Source organism: Anomalospiza imberbis, chromosome 6 (genome assembly GCF_031753505.1).
Source record: "Anomalospiza imberbis isolate Cuckoo-Finch-1a 21T00152 chromosome 6, ASM3175350v1, whole genome shotgun sequence".
In the NCBI taxonomy this organism is placed as follows: domain Eukaryota; kingdom Metazoa; phylum Chordata; class Aves; order Passeriformes; family Viduidae; genus Anomalospiza; species Anomalospiza imberbis.
Window position 1 is genome coordinate 9,920,454 of NC_089686.1, and position 17,878 is coordinate 9,938,331.

Here is a 17,878-nt window from a genome sequence, read left to right on the forward strand (position 1 = left end):
TGCGCCCTTCCATTAGCTGTCCCACCGGGGCAGTCACTGCAGGGAGCTTTGATTGGCCTGTGGCGGGAAAGCTGCTCGCTGATTGGCTGCGCCCTGCCATTGGCTGTCCCTCCGGGGCAGGCGCTGCAGGGAGCTTTGATTGGCCTGTGGCGGGAAAGCTGCTCGCTGATTGGCTGCGCAGGCGGCGGGGGATTCGTGAGGCGTGAGGGCCCTGTGGCGGCGCCGCGCTCTGTCCGTGTGTCCGCCCCTGTGTCCGTGTGTCCGCCCCTGTGTCCGGCTGTCCGTCCCTCGCTCCCCCCGGCCGGTGCCGGGTCCGCAGGACACCGCTGGCTGCACCGTGACCCGCTCCCGGTGTTTCGCTCTCCCCTGGGCCTCACCCGTGCAGCGGCTTCCTGTGAGCGGAGAGTGCGCAATGGTTTGGAGCCCTTCAGTCAAGGGTCGTCGTGATCATGATTGCTTTCAGTAAGTTTCGGCTTCTAAACCTTCTCAGAATGTTGTTTAAACGGGTGTCACTTAAAAGTAACTTGCCTCTCTCAGATTTATTCTGTTATTAGCACCCATTACAACCTCTCCCCCCCATGCTGAAAAAGGGATTGTTCATAAAGTCATGTATTCTTATATAACTCCTGGGTGTCTGCTGCAGTCCTTCCTAAAGTTTGTCAGAATAATGCTAAGAACCTCTTCTAGGCAGCCATGGGCCTAAACTGTTGTGTTTCAGACCAAACTATTAAAAGAGCTGTTTAATGTCTTTACAAGAAACAAACAGATTTTAACGATTTCACATTAAATTTGCTTTTAGCTAATAAATGTATGTTTGACTGTCCAATGCATGAATAATCCTGCGGCATCCTAAATTGCTCGTGTGTGAGATTTTTTTCTATTTGAAAATGAAAGCCTCGTGTGAAGACTGCCAGGGTAGGAGTAAATGACTGTCCAGCTGCCTTGTGAGCTGCAGTCCAGGGCAAAAGCACTATGCAGAATTACAGGCAATTAAAACTCCCAGTAGCTCTTAACTGCAGGATTATTGGTTGAATTCTTTAATAGGATAAATGTAAACAGCCATCAGAGAAGACTTCTGCCAAAGGGCTGGGTTAGAGAATAGCCAGGGTGGGAAGTGCTGACTTGCTGCTGCATCATGCAAATGTGGGATGTATTTGAGGCTTGCACCACTTTTCTCTGTATTGCATTTTGTTTGCATTTCTGTCTGTTATTAGTTTGTGGAATTTATTGGATCCCCTGTGTATCAGCTGTTCCCTTGTCCCATAGAAAAAAGCCTTTTCAAATCCAGAGTATTGTATCACCTGGAGCTGCAAAGCACATCACTGCATTTACTTTGAACACTTTCTGATACAGCATAAGGACAATATTGTCAATTAATAGGAAGAGAGATTTTTGGATGCAATTACAGAAAATACCACTTTACCAGTATGAGGAGTGCAGATAAAGCTGAAGGACTTGGCCACTTTCACAGCTGAGCTTGACTGAACACCTGTGTTAAAACCCCACCGAGGTCGTGGTTGGTTGCTCAGTGTCTGAACAGATGGGTTGCATTAAATTTTGTGGATTTGCATTCAGTCTTTGAAAAATACTCTCGTGTGTTGTGGCTCTGCACTGTGGTTCAGTGATACTGAACTCTGGAGATCATCCTGCCCAGCCCCCCTGCCAAGGCAGGCTGACCTAAAGCAGTGACACAGGAATGAGTCCAGGTGGGTTTGGAATGTCTCCAGAGAGGGACACTCCATGGCCATCCTGGGCAGCTGTTCCAGTGCTCTGCCACCCTCGCTATAAGAGCTCTTCTTCATCTTGAGGAGAAGCTGAAGAGAGTTTGGCACCATCCTCTTGGCACCCACCTTTGGGATTGTGATATGCATTGGTGAGATCCCCTCTCTGTCTTCTCTTCTCCAGACTCTCCTCATCAGTGTGGTGCTGCAGACCCCTCAGCACCTTTGTGGCCTCTGCCGGGCCCTTTCCGGTAGCTCCTTGTCTTTCGTGTACTGGGGAGCCCAGAACTGGACACAGCACTCCAGATGTGGCCTCACTTAGGGCTGAGTAGAGGGGGAGGATCACCTCCCTCAGCCTGCTGGCCACACTCTTCCCATAGTAAAATAATATCAGTATATAAAATAATAATAGCAATAATTCTCATAATAGCATAATAACCCCAGAATAATTGATACTTCTCTAAGATGGCTGATAAATATATTGTTACAAATAGGGGGGAAAAGAGTTCTGGAAACTTTTGACACTGATTTATGCCTATTTTTTCTTGCCTTTGTCTGTGATAAAAGCCTCTTTAATCACAGATAATTACGGGATGTGCTGCTCACTGCTGTGCTGTGTCAGGAGATGGACTGGGACCAATTTGACTTGAACCCTAAAACAGTTGCTGCCCTGAAAAAAGGTAATTTAATTTGCCACTGTCTCACTAACAGGTCTGTCACCACAGTGACATCCTTGACATAATTGTGTGTTTGTGGGTATAAGCAGGCAGATGGACACTAACATTTTAGAACTGCAATTAAGTGTTTCATATAGAAGTTTTCTGAGTAATTAAAACTGTTGGGGTTTGCCCATGCTTCAATGATAAATTTCCAAACAATTTTACAGCTTGTGTTGGTACATTCCACGTGAGTGTTGCCTGCACTGTACAAGAATGCAGCACAGATAAACCTCAAGTAAATGAGAACTACAAATTGGGAAACCTTTCCTGTGTAAGACAGCCAAAAGTATTTATAAAAATTCCTCTTGTTTCAGCTGACATAAAATCAGTAAAAGAGATTTTAAACTTGTCTGGAGCAGACTTGCAGAGATTGATGAAACTCTCCAGTGCAGACATCCAGTGCCTGCTGAAAACAGTCTCTCACACACTGAGGAGGAACAGCATGCTCACAGGTAATGCAGTCAGGGCATAAAAACTCTTCTGTCTAAAGCTCAAAATAACTGTCACTGGGAGAAAATAGGGTTCTGGCTCGTTAATGACACAGAAATGTGGGTTTAAAATGAGAATGGAAAGGACAGCTCCCTTGGGGGTAAATGGAAGTTGAATGGATGTCATTTTTCAGGATCGAGCCTGCTTGAAAAAGGACAAATATTTGTCCAGTCTGAAACACTTAAATATGGGAGCAAAACATTTCCTTTTTCTTTCACACTCTCTTCCCCTCTCTCACTATTCTCCTTTTGGACTAAGACTAGTTGAAAAATTTATATCATGTATTAAAAGCTTCATAAACTGATATGTCATAAACACCTCATTCCAAAACAAGCAGGACCTAACAGCTCCTCCTGTACAAATTCTTAATGACAACTCTAGATTTAAAATCTATTTTCTTGTGATTGCATGTGTCTTCAGCCTTTGACCAGATGCCTGCTGTGCTGTTTTATACACTGCTATAGCTTTCTATTTCCATAATGGCTGTGCTTGAACTTTGCTGTTAAAATCCTCTCTGAGTGTAACTTTCCTCAGGGACACCTTAGAGGCAGAGAAAGGAAAAAAAAAGTTTGAGAGGAGGACATAACTCAGTGTAAATTATCAGTCTTTGTAGAGATATTCAGCAGAGGTCTGATGGGGAAAGAGAGGTGGGGAAGACCAGGCTGAATTAGGGAAATTCTCCATCATCAAAGAAAACATCCCTTGTAGGGATAAATCATGTATACAGCATCTATTTTGTATCATTGTGTGTTGGAAAAATAATAACTGCCTTTTTTTTTTTTAATTTTTAATAATTAAAAAACACTCCCAAACCCTCCTGCAGCACTTCAGCTCTACCAAGATAAAGATCATTTCACCTCCCAGCACCAGAAGCTGAGCCTGGGATGTTCAGTGCTAGACAACTTGTTAAAAGGTGGCATTCCTTTAGTGGGAATCACGGAGCTTGCTGGGGAGAGTTCTGCTGGGAAGACTCAGATTAGTTTACAGCTGTGCCTGTGTGTGCAGTATCCTTACAAGTATGGTGGATTAGAGTCTGGTAAGTGAACTGAAAACTGAAAACTTGGATTCCTTTCCCATTTGAGGGAATGTACTGTCTCTGTCTTTAGGAACCTCATCAAAGCAGGTGCGCATGTTCAGTGCATGTCTGACTTCAGTAGGAAGCCAGTTAATTGAGTGAGGTGTCTTTACAGAGAGAAAAGCTTGCTGTGCACGTGCTGCAGCACAGCATAACTTAATTCAAAATTACTGTTGGCTGTTGTTTGCCTGCCTGCCACTCTGGGTTAAACTAAACACACTCTCAAACAATGTAAGAAAAGTGTTGCTGTCATGAGAGCTCATTCACTCCTCAGGTAACCACCTCAGCAGAAGAGCTCAGCAGATAACTTTCTACAAGCATTTGGGTACATGGTATATATTCCCTAGCTGAGGATTTCAAATTTCAAAGATTATTTGTTTTGATAACAATAATTGTACTGATTTACAGAGTAAAATCTATGGAAATGTAATTGAAGAAAAGTAATATTGTTTTGTACCTGTGGTTTTCCTGGGTTTACCAAAGTATACAGGTTTATTCTTTGATTTGAGTATGTTTTTTTACGCTTCTGTCATATTAATCTAACTCCTTTTTTTTTTATTGCTGCCGTAGAAAGGGAGGAAACCTGTGTCACTTCTGAGAATTCTGGTAGTCTGCATTAGGTGTGTTTTGCCTGTGACCTTGCTGCTCCTTCCACACAGCACTGGCTTTATCTGGCAGCTCAGTGGCTCCTTCTGGGGAAACTTACTAATTTCTTGAACTATATCCACCCATGTGGAAAAATCATGGACTGTACAAATTAAGATCTTGCTTAAAGGGCTGTGAGTAGCCCATGGCTTACATTTTTATATGAGGCCATTAATCAGAGCAGAAGCAATTATATTTTGTTCTCTTCCTTTGTGTGCTGCTGCTAACTGCTGCACATAGTTTGAATACAAATACATTTTTATCCATGCTCCAGCACTTTTTCCTGTTTGTGTTGAAATCACGGAACAGAGGTACAGAGGAAGGTGCCCAACACCCTATTGGCATTCTTGTGTTGAGCCTCCCATGAGAAATACAGCAATTAAAGCTTAGGTTAAATGTGAGGAGTTTTAGCCTTTAGGAAACTTGAGGAGAACAGCAATGCTTAGAAACTCTCACAGAACTCTGCACTACCAGTGAAAGATTTTGCTACTGATTTAAAATTATGGTGCATTGTATTTTTTTACTGATTAGAAACTTCCCTTCTCATAAGTGGTGATGTTGAAATACATTTCTTTAAACAGTTACTTCATTAAATTTAGTGCTAGTCTTGTTTGTAATTGTCAATGCAAGGAGGTTGGCAGCAAAGAAATCCTGAGAGTAAACAAAGGCCTCCTTTGCCTCCAGGATATCTTTCTGCTGTTCTAGGAATGTCAGTTGTGTTCAGTTGTGTTGGCTGAATTTATTTTATATGCCCATATTCATAAGTAATATGTGAATATAATGGGACAAATTAATATCCATATTAGAATTCTGAATTAGAAAATAATGTTTGCTACTGATTCTTGGTAACAACCTGTTTTTTTGATGACAGATTATAATAATAGGAATCAAAACTTGTTCTTTTTGAGGTTGAGGGGTTTTAGTGGGTTTTATTCCTGTTTGGTGGATTTTTTGGTGGTATTTTTTTGTCAACAACCAGCATAACACATTTATTGGCCTGAATAACAGATTTGATGAAATTGCTGATTTCTGTATGGGTGTTGTTGGACCTGTGACTGTGTTTTCAGTGTCCTGAATGTTGCAGTAACTCTGGATCAAAATGCAATTATTTAATCAATGGAGCATCAATCTATCTAGAAATGCAAATCTGCATCTGGAAGAACCCCAGTGACTATGAAATCTGAAGAAATGGACATTCCATCCTTTTTAAGTAAACCAAGGAGAGGACAAGTGACATCCTGCTTAAGGCAGGTCTGGTTTTCAGAGAGCAGACCTGTGAGCCCAGAATTCATGGCAGAGAAATCCCTGTCTTTCAGCATTAAAGCAACATTGTGCAAAAGGCAGTCAGCTTAAGTTAGCATGGGAAGCATAGCCAGAATGTTTTCCTTAGGAGCTATTGTCTCAAGACAAGTTAGCACAGGTTTTTTAGCATGAAATTCACAGTGCTGTGTTTTGGATTTCTGACCGAAGCAGGCAGACTGTGCAGTGTCACTCTGCAGGTTGGATAAATGGTGATACTCCTGATCCCCAAGGGCAGGTGATCAGGTGCTCCACAGCTGTGTACAGTGAGTGTCACCCAGTGGAGAGTACAAAATCCAGTTGTCCCAGCTGGTGCTGAAGAAAGGACCAGGCAACTGCAGGAAAGTCACAGAAGTGGGGTTTTTGTTTATCACTGGTTTTCAGTGTGGTTGCAAAATAACCTAACATGAATTTCCAGGTCTGTATATGTAGCTTTTAAACGCAGAATGTGTGGTATAATTTGTGTGCTGTTAAGAAAACTGTGTGTGTAAGAGCCCTGTGGTTTCCTTGGCTACAGGAGCTGTCTACATTTGTACAGAAGATGTGTTCCCAAGCAAACGTTTGCAGCAGCTCATAGATCAACAGCATAAGCTGCGTGCAGATGTTCCAGCTGAAATCATACAGAAGATCAGATTTGGAAACAGTATTTTTGTTGAGCAGGCAGCAGACCTGGTAAGTAGTAGTGCAAAGAATGTTTCTAAGACTCTTGATCCATATGGATTTGAGGCAGTATTTTACTCTTAAGGGGTCATTAGTGGAAGAGCAGCACAGTTTGTAACTGGTTTATACAATTAATGATCGTCTCATGTCCTGAGTGTTTCAGTGAGAACCACTCCTTCCCCAGGCAGGCTGAGAAAGTCGGGGCTGTTCAGCCTGGAGAAGAAAAGGTTGTGTGGGCACCTCAGAAGAGCCTTCCAGTGTCTGAAGGGGCTGTAGGGAAGCTGGAGAGGGACTCTTTCTCAGGACATGTAGACAGGGCAAGGGTACAAATTGAAAGAGGGGCAATTTAGATATTAGGAAGAAAGTCTTTACTGTGAGGGTGCTGAGATACTGGAAGAGGTTGCTCAGAGGAACTGTGGATGCCCCGTCCCTGACAGTGTTTAAGGCCAGGCTGGATATGGCTCTGAGCAACCTGGTCTGGTGGGAGGTGTTCCTGCCCATGGCAGGGGGTTGGGACTGGATGATTTTGAAGGTTCATTCCAACCCCTTAACATTATATTACTCTATGAAAACAGAACAGCTTAGGAGAGTAGTACTACACCCTCAAGATTTAAAAGTATCAGTGAAGTCAGAGCTGCAGGTAAATGCAGGTTGCAGTTTTGTCTCTTCCGTCTTCTCCTCAGTGAAACCACCAGATGTGGTTACTGGTGAGACTTAGAGATCCACCAGCTGCCTTCACGATTCAAAACTCCCTGAGCTCGTGCTGCAGTGGTGATTGCTGTAGCTCAGTCTCTTGATGTCCCAGCAGGGTTCTTTGCCCTTTGTCACTGTCCCTGTGTGTGTGGCAGGACACCTTCCAGCAGTGCATCACGAGGAGGCTGTCCCTGCTGCTGGCTCGGGGCATGGTGCGCCTCGTGGTCATCGACTCCATGGCCGCCCTGTTCCGCGGCGAGTTCGGCCCTGCCGAGTCTGCTCTCAAGGCTCGCTACCTGCAGACCTTTGGGGCACAGCTTCACAGCTTGAGCACGAGGTTCAGGACTCCCATCATGTGCATTAACCAGGTATGATATCAAATTGCTTCCTATTCTGTAGGGACTGTTTAATAAATGGCTGGAGCGTGATGGAACAGTCTGTGTAAATGCAGATCTTATGGTGGTGTGTGTATTTACCACCGTCAGCTGACTATTAATGACTGATGGAAACTGAAACTTCCTTAAACTGATGTACTTTAATAAATGTTAACTACTCAAAGTTTATTATTTAAGCTTTTATAGGCTGTTAATGTTCTCAAAAGTTGTCCACTAAAGCTAACAGAAATAGGTATGCGTAGCAACTGCACAGAGCGTCAAAGCAAAATAACATAGTTCGTTCTTATCACTGGCTTCAAATGCCATTGTCAGGAGGATTGCTCTGGGAGCTCTGCAGGCAGTTATATTCCAGGAGACAGTGAAGCACCAGGGACTTTGCTGCATTTCTGTGTGAAAGAACTCAGCACTTCTGTGTAACTGCTGAGATTACTGAAGCACTAAAGTGCATGCACTGACTTGAGCTGGACCAAAACAGGCGCACAATGATACTGGTCACAAAGAGTATTTTTTTGAGAAAACAAGGCAAGACACTGCTCTTAGTCCACTCACAAGTTGAAGGAGGATCTGAATGCCAGAGGTGAAGCATTCACGCTCCAATACGGCCTTGGGTAGGGGTAAGTCAACGTGCAGGCAGGCCACTGAGAATCTTCAAAGGTAGTGAAATCACTGAGAACAGGGCACTTTCGGGAGATCTAGGCTTTTGTACTTTTTATCTCCAGCTACAGCACTGGAACAGTTTTGTGAATGTGGGGGATTTGTTTGTGGTTTGGGTTTATTTTTTAACAAATAAGGCATCTAGTAGTAGTTTAATGAATGTAAGATGTAGCATGCTAAGTAGTTCTAACACTGTAAACTCAGCTTGTGATTCCCAAATCCATTTTAGTTTGCCTTGGAAGGATAAGTGTTTTCTAACCTGGCTTAATATATGCTCTGGTTACTTTGATTTTCTTGCCTTGGTTCCCTTCCCTGCCCTCCTGCTTGCTGAATACAAACCCAGAACCCCAGCTCAGCTGCAAACCTGTTTTTGTGCTTCAGGTGACGGATGCAGTGAGTGAGTCGGAAGCTGCTCAGTGCAGTTGTAGGTGAGTCACCCACACAGAGTGACAATGTCAAACACAGCAGCTCTGAACCACTCTGATCTTTGTCACTCCAGGGTAAGCTACAAGATCATGTGAGGAGCACTGGGGCATTTACCCAGCAATGCTGGGTTTGCTGGAGATCAGCACTAGCTTGTGCTCTCAAGGGGAAGAAACTGTCCTATACATTTACATCGTAATCCCCAATCACAAATTAGCAGGAAAAATTCCCTGGGGTTAATGGCTTGAGTACCTGCTGACATGAGAGTATTTTTGCATCTTGTCTTGTCTTTGATGTAACTGCATGCATCTTCTGTCTGCTTAAAAAATATAGCAACCAAATCCTAGCAGCTGGCTTCGTTAGTGAGCTAAGAAAAAACCCAAAATAGTGTCTTCTGACACCAAGATATTAACAGGATTCAAATGTGTGTATTTGTTGTTTGAATCCTAACTACAACCCTGATTTACTGCATAAGGTGGCTGCTACATAAATGGGTGTCTGTGAGAAGTTCACTGTGTCCTTCAGATTCTGGAACTGACACAGAACAAGGATAAGGTTCAATTATTATTTTTATCTGGTTATCTTGTATTTCTTTTACTGGAGAAATTGCACTTTTTCCAGGAAAATGAAATTGTTTTAAACCTTGAGTTGAAAGTCACATATATGCAGTGTTCTGTTTACCCAACATTTCTAAATATACTTGCAAATGGAATCCAAGGACAACAGTTACACATTTCAAATATTAAAAAGTTCAACTATTTTCTCTTGTGGTTTCCTGTTGCAAGAGAGGCCTGTCCAGATGGAGGTAGGTATTCCCCCTAGCTGTAGTTGAAAGAATGACAGCTGTTCTGTACAGAAGCACTTCTCCTCCAGCTGTTTCCTTGCCACAGGGAGAACCTAAATTTTGTGAATAACCCCTGTCACTCTGTCTTCCAAGACCCATAGTTTTCAATATATGTTAGAGAACCAGTAAATGAAGCCTTCTGGTGCAGTTTTGTTACGACAGAAGGTATTTCATATGAAATCCATGCATGCAGAAATGTGTCACACTTCCCTTACAGGATAGTGGGTAGCAGAGTCACTCCAGCACTTGGAATAACCTGGTCCAATCAGCTGCTGATGAGACTGATGGTCAGGCGCGTCTCACTGCCCGGACACTCACCTGGAGCGGCGTCACACTGCACTGGAAGCACGAGGACTTTAAGTGTTGTTTTTGCTCCTCATCTCCCCCCATCCTTTTGCTACTATACAGTACAGCTGGAAGGTGTAAAAGGAATAAAGTAACACTTTTGCACAGTAAGGTGTCCTGCTCCAAAAACGTACCAGGACTCTGCTTCAGGAAGAATTACCGGTGAAATGCAGCTCTTCCTAGATGAGAGAAATTGATGGTGAAGTATATGAACAATAGTATGGCTACATTTAGCCTTGTCTGCATTGTGAAAGATGATCTTTTTACACTTGGATATTCAGCTTTTCCTTGTCAGATGAGTGTCCTGAAGGAAAGGGAAGCTGTGGGCAGGGAGAGGTTGCACAGTAGAGTGGGATGTAGCAATCCCCATGATGGGGGAGACCTGATGTCTAATTTTATTTTAATAGCATGCTCATCTAGAAACAGCATTTACTGTAGTTTTGTACCCTGTTTCTAGACCCAACAGAACTTGAAATTCAGCCAGTTTATGTTGACTGCTGGTGGTTCTGGGTCTCATGCTGCCAATTAAGGATAGCCATTCCTTGTCACAAAGCAGCTGTCCTATTTTAAAACCATTGCTATTAAGAATTTAAAGAAAACAATAAAGTACTTTATTTTACCATCTTACTGTAAGAATTAAAATGGCACTGCCTTTGTACTAGATGAGTATCTAGTTTCATAGCACTCCTAATGTTTTTAATGGTTCACTTCCACTCTGTTCCTGCTTTCTAGTCCCTTCCCTTCATTGCAAAAGCGTCTTTAGTCTCTTTTATTTAAAGGACAGCAAACCACATCCCCCATCCCCTTGTTCTCTTTGCCCATTGCTGAAGCTCTGTAGCCTCAGGGCAAGGTCTTTGTGTTCTTTCTGATGCTCTGCCCTGCTCCGTGTTTTGCTGGATCAGCATTCTTCATGGGCTTCTGGATTGCTATCTCTCATGTCCTGCGTCCCTGCAGCCGTGATCCTCAAGGGCACCTTCAGCTCTTTTCATCCATTCAGATGCTATTGCTCTTCTGAGGCGATTTTTGTTGCTCAGTTACAGCTTCATAGGAGTTTTCTTCCCATCTTTTTGCTATTTGTCACATTTTTCTGCTGTCCTCAGACCACTGTCATGACATCCTCTCTTCCTATGGCTGAATTTTTCCATTGCTCTGTTCGTTGTGACAGCAAGCCAGGTGAAGTTACACTGTCCAGAGGCCTCTGTTCTGTGGGTGCCTGCTCTCCTCAGTGAGTGATGCTCACTTGTATCACACTCACCAAACTCTCCTGTTTCTTCTCCTCCTGCTGCTGGCCCAGACAAGAACTCCACTTGTTTCTGTGGAGTGACACTGCTCAGGTCTCTTTTGGCCAGGAACCCTGTGTTCGTGAAACAGCTGCCTCCTCTGCCTTTCCCCAGTCACACTCCTTCAGGACATTCATCCATCTTTCCATGTGGAAGCATGCAGCTGGGCAGCTGAAAGTTTTGTCTGTCTGTAAACTGCCTCAGCTGGAACTATGGCAGATTTCTCAAGGGACAACTGACTATGACTTAAAGAAAAAGAGACCCCGTGTGACTGCCTGGGGAAGATCCAGAGTAGAACAGGCACAGCTTGAAGCTGAAGGAAGGAGACCATAAGCAAGCAGAAAGGATGAGTTGCTTTCAGTGCCTCCTGCAACCCTTTCAGATGTCTCAGGGGCCCAAGTTGTGTCTAAGTCATTTTCCTAAAATGTCTTAATTCTCTGTATTTGGAAATGACCTCACAGCTTCTTTTAATAAAATCCAATCATGAAGCTTAGAAGCCTTTGTGTACTCAAAGGAAAAAGTGAGAATGCCTCAGCTCTGTGCCAGGGCCACCTCCTCCTTCAAATCCTTACCTTCCATGCCTCCTCCCTAACAACTTCAATAAAGATCAACTCATGCAGCACAGGTAACACTCCAGTTGTCTTCTGTTCCTGCCCTTTGTCTCTGGGCTGGAACTGCAGCCAAGGTAATGTTCATCCTATTTTGCTGACTGGGAAAAGCAGCCACAGAGATGTAGCTGATTAATGGGAGTCATCAAACCCTACCTGGATACTCATTTACAGAATAGCCTCATCAAATGCTGGGCTCCAGTCCCAGGAGTCTGCCTCACTGTGAGCCATGTCCAGAACAGTGTGAAACCTCCAAAGGCTCAGTCTGTAATATTTTGATCACTCTTCTTTGCAACTTGCAACTGCTTGCTGGAACGGCCCCAAAGTGTTAAAAGTCACAGATGGGTCTGCAGTCAAAGTTCTAGTTTACCTGGTGAAAAACATTTTTACCAACAACAGAAGTAACATTTTGCCTGCTCAAGTGTTCTGTCACTACCCCGTTGGTTTGTTGGTTCTCTCCAGCTGAGACAGAGTACATTAGTTTGTCTCCTGGCTCATGAGCACACACAAACCCTGAAATCTCAAATGCAGCTGAGCCCCACTGAGCCTCACAGACAACACTCCATCACTCCAGTTCCTGCCCCAACCCTCAGTCCCACCCCCAAGCACAGCCCAGGATGTCCATCTGACCCAAGGGCAGCTTTGGGGCTGCAAACCCTCCCAGGAAGCCGACACAGCACCTGTCCATTGAAGCCTTGTGTCAAAGTGCTGAAATGTGCGTAAGTTTTAATAAATGCAATTTAAGAACCTTCCCTTTATAGAGCTTTATTCATCTTTGGGTTTCACAACTGAGATTTGTATTCTATACAAGAAAAAAATGGAAGTAGTTTTTACAAAGAAGATTTACAGTCTAGAATACATTAAGTCTTTAACCTGCAAGACTACTTAAATATTCTTCTACACTCGGAAAAGAAATCTTAAATGACACTTGAGAAACTATGGTTCCCTATATATTTCTCATTTACAAGCAGATGTAACCAAGGAAGTGTTGCAACTTCACTGTGAGCACAAGCACCCCCAGCATGAGCCTTTGGACCTCTACCAGGCCCCCACACTCTGTTTGGCTTCTTGCTTTGTTGTTTCAGGTTTTTTAACGACTTAACTATTCAGTGTACTGGCACAATTGTGAATGGTTTTAGGGGGAAAAATAATCCAATGTAGATGTTTGAGATACTCCTCAATTCTAAATATTTACGCACTTACACACCCCATGGACTTCTGTAAATCGATGACAATGAAACTAAACTTCTCAGCATCACATCTGTTAACATTTATTCTCTCAGTACAGACTAACATGACCAAAAATGCCACTCTCTTAGCAGCCTTCAGACACAACATGTGACCTACGTAACAAAAACCAGCTATCATAACTACTGTAAACACAACTGTCAATGCAGCACTGCACACACCTTTTACTAGATATTTAAAACAGAACCACACCATTTGCAAATCTCTGGATTCAAATGATACAATTTAAGTATAAATACTTCTCAAGCTCAAAACCATTTTAATTTACTGTGATTCAGGAGCGCTTGGGGGATGAAGGTGTCATTTACTGTAAGAAAAAGTACAAACTCTAGATAACTGACTCTTTTTGCACTGTGTAAGTGCAGATACACCACAACAACAGGTCAGTTACTCCTCCAGAAGAGGAGCAAATCATGAAACAATATCATTTTCAAGACTATTTAGTAAGATCTAAACTGAAGACCGAGTATTACTAATATAGCACACAGCCAGAGGCAGAAGGGCAACAGGGACCGTTCCATCAGTAACAATTCCATGCACGATTCATCCCACATCCTGCTGTACACCCAGACTCACCACTGGTTGTGGGAGAATCTGAGGCCTAACGTGGAGTCCTCGTTACGTTTTTATTCAAGTTCATCCTTAAAATTTTAGTCAAGGACAAAAACGCCAGATTAAAAACACAACTGCACTACCAAGGTTGCAGTTTTCCTAACAAGGTATCTGTCAATTTTGAAGGTCTTTTCCAGTTTTCTGTGTCATCAAGAGCTATTGATTTAGTTGGTGCTGAAGACACCCTAGAATCATAAAAGTGGATATTCTGGATATATTCTTTATGCAGACTCTTAGCTATAACTACAACCTTACAAAAGAAAATCCAGAAAGAAAATCTTGTGTAAAAGTGAACTGAGAAGCCCATTTGAAATATAACTCTATATAAACCATGTCCTGACAATAACTCATCCGTGCTTCAAAAACATCGAATGTTGAGTTTAATTTGGGTTTTGTTTTTTAGAAGTTCTCAAAATGCTAACAGCTCACTGGCTCCTAACAGTAAGGACTTGGCTAAATTCTCAAGGATTTATGGGTTAAAGAAGTCTTGAAATTTGTTTCTTCTCAGAAAAAAAAAATGAACCTTTTAAATATAAAAGTTGTTTAATGTGCATTAGCTCAACAACTTAATCTTCCATCACACTTTAAAATATTATATAAAAGATTAAAACATTCAGAAGCACAGTATTAGTAATGCCACCACCAGCAAGATCTTGACCAGGAAAATTCCCTCACTATCACCATCACCATACCACAGTCTTGCACTTTGAAACTTACTGTACATTGTCATTTGGCATGGTTACATAATTTATTGCTTATTTACACAGGGTTGGGGATTTGAGAGGTTACAAAACATCATTCCGCTTCAAAGCCGAAAGATGAATGTGGGAATCACATCCTTCAGTTTAAGTAATTCCTTACTGCCAAAACAGTTTTGTGTCTGAATAGTTCTGTGGGTACTTTTTGGAAGCCAGACTCCAAGTGGGGTGGGAGCTGCACATGGGCACCCCTGGCCTTGCAGCCTGACACGGTTCTTTCAGCAAATCCAGCTCAGTCTGCCTTTGTGCAGAGAGCCCAGTTAGCCAGCAGGGGCATAGAGCACGTTGTACTTTAGGGGAGGTAAAAGAAGTATATATATATTACATATTTTTTTAATATAAAAAGCTCTTAATAAAAAGATTAAAACTCAAGAGTCAACATTATATGAGTATCTATTGTTAAGATAACCGAGCAACAACCTGTTCCTGCTCGAGTTCATTAATGAATTGCACTATGTGCTAGAATTTCTACAAAATTATTAGCAGCATCATCTCTCACCATTCCTACACTGTCTCTAAAGCAGGTGCACCATGCACAGCTTCCTTTGCAGAGATGCTCAGACAGTACCTCCTGGTAAACATTGTTAAGTGCATTACACAGACAACTTCTGCATCAGTTACTGTAACCAACTTAAAACCAGGTGCAAACCCAGTCAAAAACTCCTACTAAGTACTAATTCTAATTACTTTTCACAGCCTGTTCAAATACTAAAACTTGCCTATGTTCCTATATTTTACCTTCTTCAGTTGGTGCTGACTTTGAATGAATTTTCCAGCTTTTCCCAAAGTTAATTTTGTTCGACATTTTCCAACTCACAACTATGACCACAAATACATTTTTACACACACTGCTTGGTTTTTTTACTTTCTCATCCATCTTCACACAAATAGGAATTTTTACAGAAGATGAACAAAATTACAAGCTTTACAGAAAAGCAAAAGGAAATCCTAAAGTCTATAAAATCCTTAAAACACACATACATACATACATACTTTGTTCCAGCAGCAGTCCTGTATACAGACAGCATATATATATTAACCTGTAACGTGGATATGTGGTCACACAGGTCACTTACAGCCATCGAGTGCTTCCACGAGGGCCCTCAGCACTGAGTGGTCCTTGCGGAGCAGCCACGCCGCAGTGTGACATCCCAGCCTGCAGTGCCTGCTTCTGCTGTCACCAGCTGGTGTGGGAAAAGGCAGGATTTGGGATCAGCATAAGGAAATGTTGGGCACTTTCAGCAAACAGAGAATGGGACTGTGAATTCCAGTGGACAAGCGAGAAGGTCAACCTGAGGCTCGATGCTCCCCTGAAAGCAGCAGCAGCTGCTCTGGGACAGTTGCAGTCCAAAACTTGAGTATTCTTCAATCACACAAAGTAAAGGTTTTTTTCCATTTCTCCTGATGTAAACAAACCATCCTAAATCCATTGACTATTGTGCCCTAAGACTTACAATATCAGAAGTTATGGTCACAGGTGTTGCTATTCATTCTAAATGTAACTTACCCCCAGCCATCACTTCTGTAAGATTTAATAGCTCAGTCTAGTGGTTAAGTCAGTCATGTCTAAGTGCTGTTTTGCTAGCCAAGGCCTCTACCATGACAAGAATCAGCGGTGCAAGGGCAAACCCCACCACCACAGAATGCTGAACTGGAATTTCTACAGTAATGCACATAAATTTATCCATTTCTCGTTCCAGCACTGTATGTATTTACTGCCACACAGTTTGCTTATATTTTCCGACACCGTTGCATTTTGGTACGCATTGAATGTGTTTGTTCTTTTACTCTTTTTTTTTGGCTGCTGTAACAGTCAGATCTATTAAAGAAATTGACGTAAGTAGCATGAATGGGGGCAGTGCAACGAGCAATATGCATCTATAGTTTTCCCTTAGGAGAAAACACTCACTAATGCTGTGTTTAAAACTGTCCCTATTTAAAAAGTAAAAACAGCAGTTCATTGGAAAAAAACCAGCATCTACAAACTAGGTGTTCCTATAGACAAGGATGAGGAACCAAAGCTTTGAAGGTCTCAGTGCTTCTTTATTCACACAGGATTATTAGCTAGCTTCTGTCCCAAATCTCAATGCGCCAGATCAGAATGACTGACACTCAGAGCTCGCGAGTCTGTCAGACAATTATTTCGTTCCTGTGTGAGGGGGAAAAAAACAAAGAAATTAAGCAGATGTCCAGATAGTTCAAGCAAACAAAGTACCAGTTTTAACAAATGGGAACATAAGGAACTACTGAGAACCATTCATGCTGGATAGGGGGATGCTTTCCAGAGTCCAATAAACATCTTTTTCCCCAATTTTTAACTAGCAATACTATAAAGTACACACACAATCCAGCCTAAGCCTTCTCAGAAATGCAAGAGCCCATTTATGGGAATTGCCATGGGTATCGATAGTGGAGGGACCACAAAAGTTCACAAGAAGAAAGAACTGATTTTACTACTGCATTGTACACACCAACAAGAAGTCCCTCCTCTGGAAGGGGCACACACTGGGGATCCATCCAGTCAGGGGCACCCGGCACACGGCTCTTGGATACCCTTGGCACTGCTGCTGCAGAGAATTGTGCTTTACCCTGGACTTGTTTTGGCTGAACCTCACCCTGAGCAAAGTTTTGCTCACACTTCAACCACAGAGAACTCTGCAGCACACTCGTTAGGGATCACACAGCTCCAACACCTTTACACCACTGGGGAGTACAAGAGCCACAGCTGGGGCTTTCCCGCTGCTGCTTTAGGTGATGAAGATCCTCACCTACGGTTTTGTTACAAGAGAAGCAATTTTATCTTCCTAAAATTAGTAGCAGTTACTGTGTTAGTAAAACACACAGCAGTGTTTAGAAGAACATTGCTCACTCATTTGACAATTTAAACAGTGATTTGTTAGGTAAAAACAGGCAATGAGAAGTAGCACTTGGGCACACCATGAACAGTTAAGCAAAATCAGGTTTTATATTAGCAGAAGCACAACACAGATCAGACAAACTTTTGAGACTGCTCCTGTGCCACTCAGAAACAAATGAAGTGTTTATGGGCACCTGGTAACGTACAGCAGTTACAATGACAGGGCTCTTTGCAATAAATAGGCTGAAGTAAAAAAATATTGAAAATACTGGGCTTCAACAGTTCTTTCATTTTTAAGTTGCTTTTACAAGAATGTAATATTTCATAAGTTTTATATCCACTGTAATAGAAGTCCAAAGCCAGAGACTGCTTGGTATCATAAAATCCAATGCTCTTTACTGGCTAGACTTGAATCTTTTCTTAAAATTAATCATAATTCACAAAAGTGTCAGAGAATGCTGCCTTAAGCACAGCCTTCTAACACCTTACTGAAGTAGGAGCTTACAATCACTGTGAGGTTGTTGGTTTATCATTTATCACACTCTACTAACCC

At 42.5% G+C, this 17,878-nt stretch overlaps 2 protein-coding genes across 3 annotated transcripts in view; one reads left to right on the forward strand and one right to left on the reverse strand.

The window, feature by feature from the left end:
* Positions 1 to 329: 329 nt before the first annotated feature.
* On the forward strand, positions 330 to 14,768 carry XRCC3 (X-ray repair cross complementing 3). 2 transcript variants are annotated; one of them, XR_010999763.1, is made up of 9 exons: positions 330 to 462; positions 2,304 to 2,401; positions 2,755 to 2,892; positions 3,753 to 3,965; positions 6,466 to 6,620; positions 7,457 to 7,669; positions 8,732 to 8,778; positions 9,835 to 11,867; positions 11,928 to 14,768. XR_010999763.1 is itself a non-coding variant. In XM_068192340.1 (8 exons), exons 2-8 carry the CDS (start codon positions 2,347 to 2,349, stop codon positions 10,055 to 10,057), a joined length of 1,044 nt encoding a protein of 347 aa, XP_068048441.1. In that variant the 5' UTR covers positions 330 to 462; positions 2,304 to 2,346; the 3' UTR covers positions 10,058 to 14,768. The 2 variants fall into 2 exon arrangements, 1 of the variants encoding a protein (XP_068048441.1); XM_068192340.1 differs by having other exon boundaries at positions 9,835 to 14,768.
* Positions 12,600 to 17,878, reverse strand: part of KLC1 (kinesin light chain 1) — a 47,485-nt gene continuing 42,206 nt past the window's right edge. The window contains exon 16 of the mRNA XM_068192332.1: positions 12,600 to 16,617. Within this exon, the coding sequence (XP_068048433.1) occupies positions 16,552 to 16,617 (66 nt within the window). The 3' untranslated portion in view covers positions 12,600 to 16,551. The remainder of the gene's footprint in view (positions 16,618 to 17,878) is intronic.

Excerpts from the sequence above, each read along its gene's own strand:
- XRCC3 (XM_068192340.1), top strand. The coding sequence starts at position 2,347 with ATGGACTGGGACCAATTTGACTTGAACCCTAAAACAGTTGCTGCCCTG. Across the intron at positions 3,966-6,465 it reads GTATGGTGGATTAGAGTCTG|GAGCTGTCTACATTTGTACA; the intron begins GTAAGTGAACTG and ends CCTTGGCTACAG. Across the intron at positions 6,621-7,456 it reads TTGAGCAGGCAGCAGACCTG|GACACCTTCCAGCAGTGCAT; the intron begins GTAAGTAGTAGT and ends TGTGTGTGGCAG.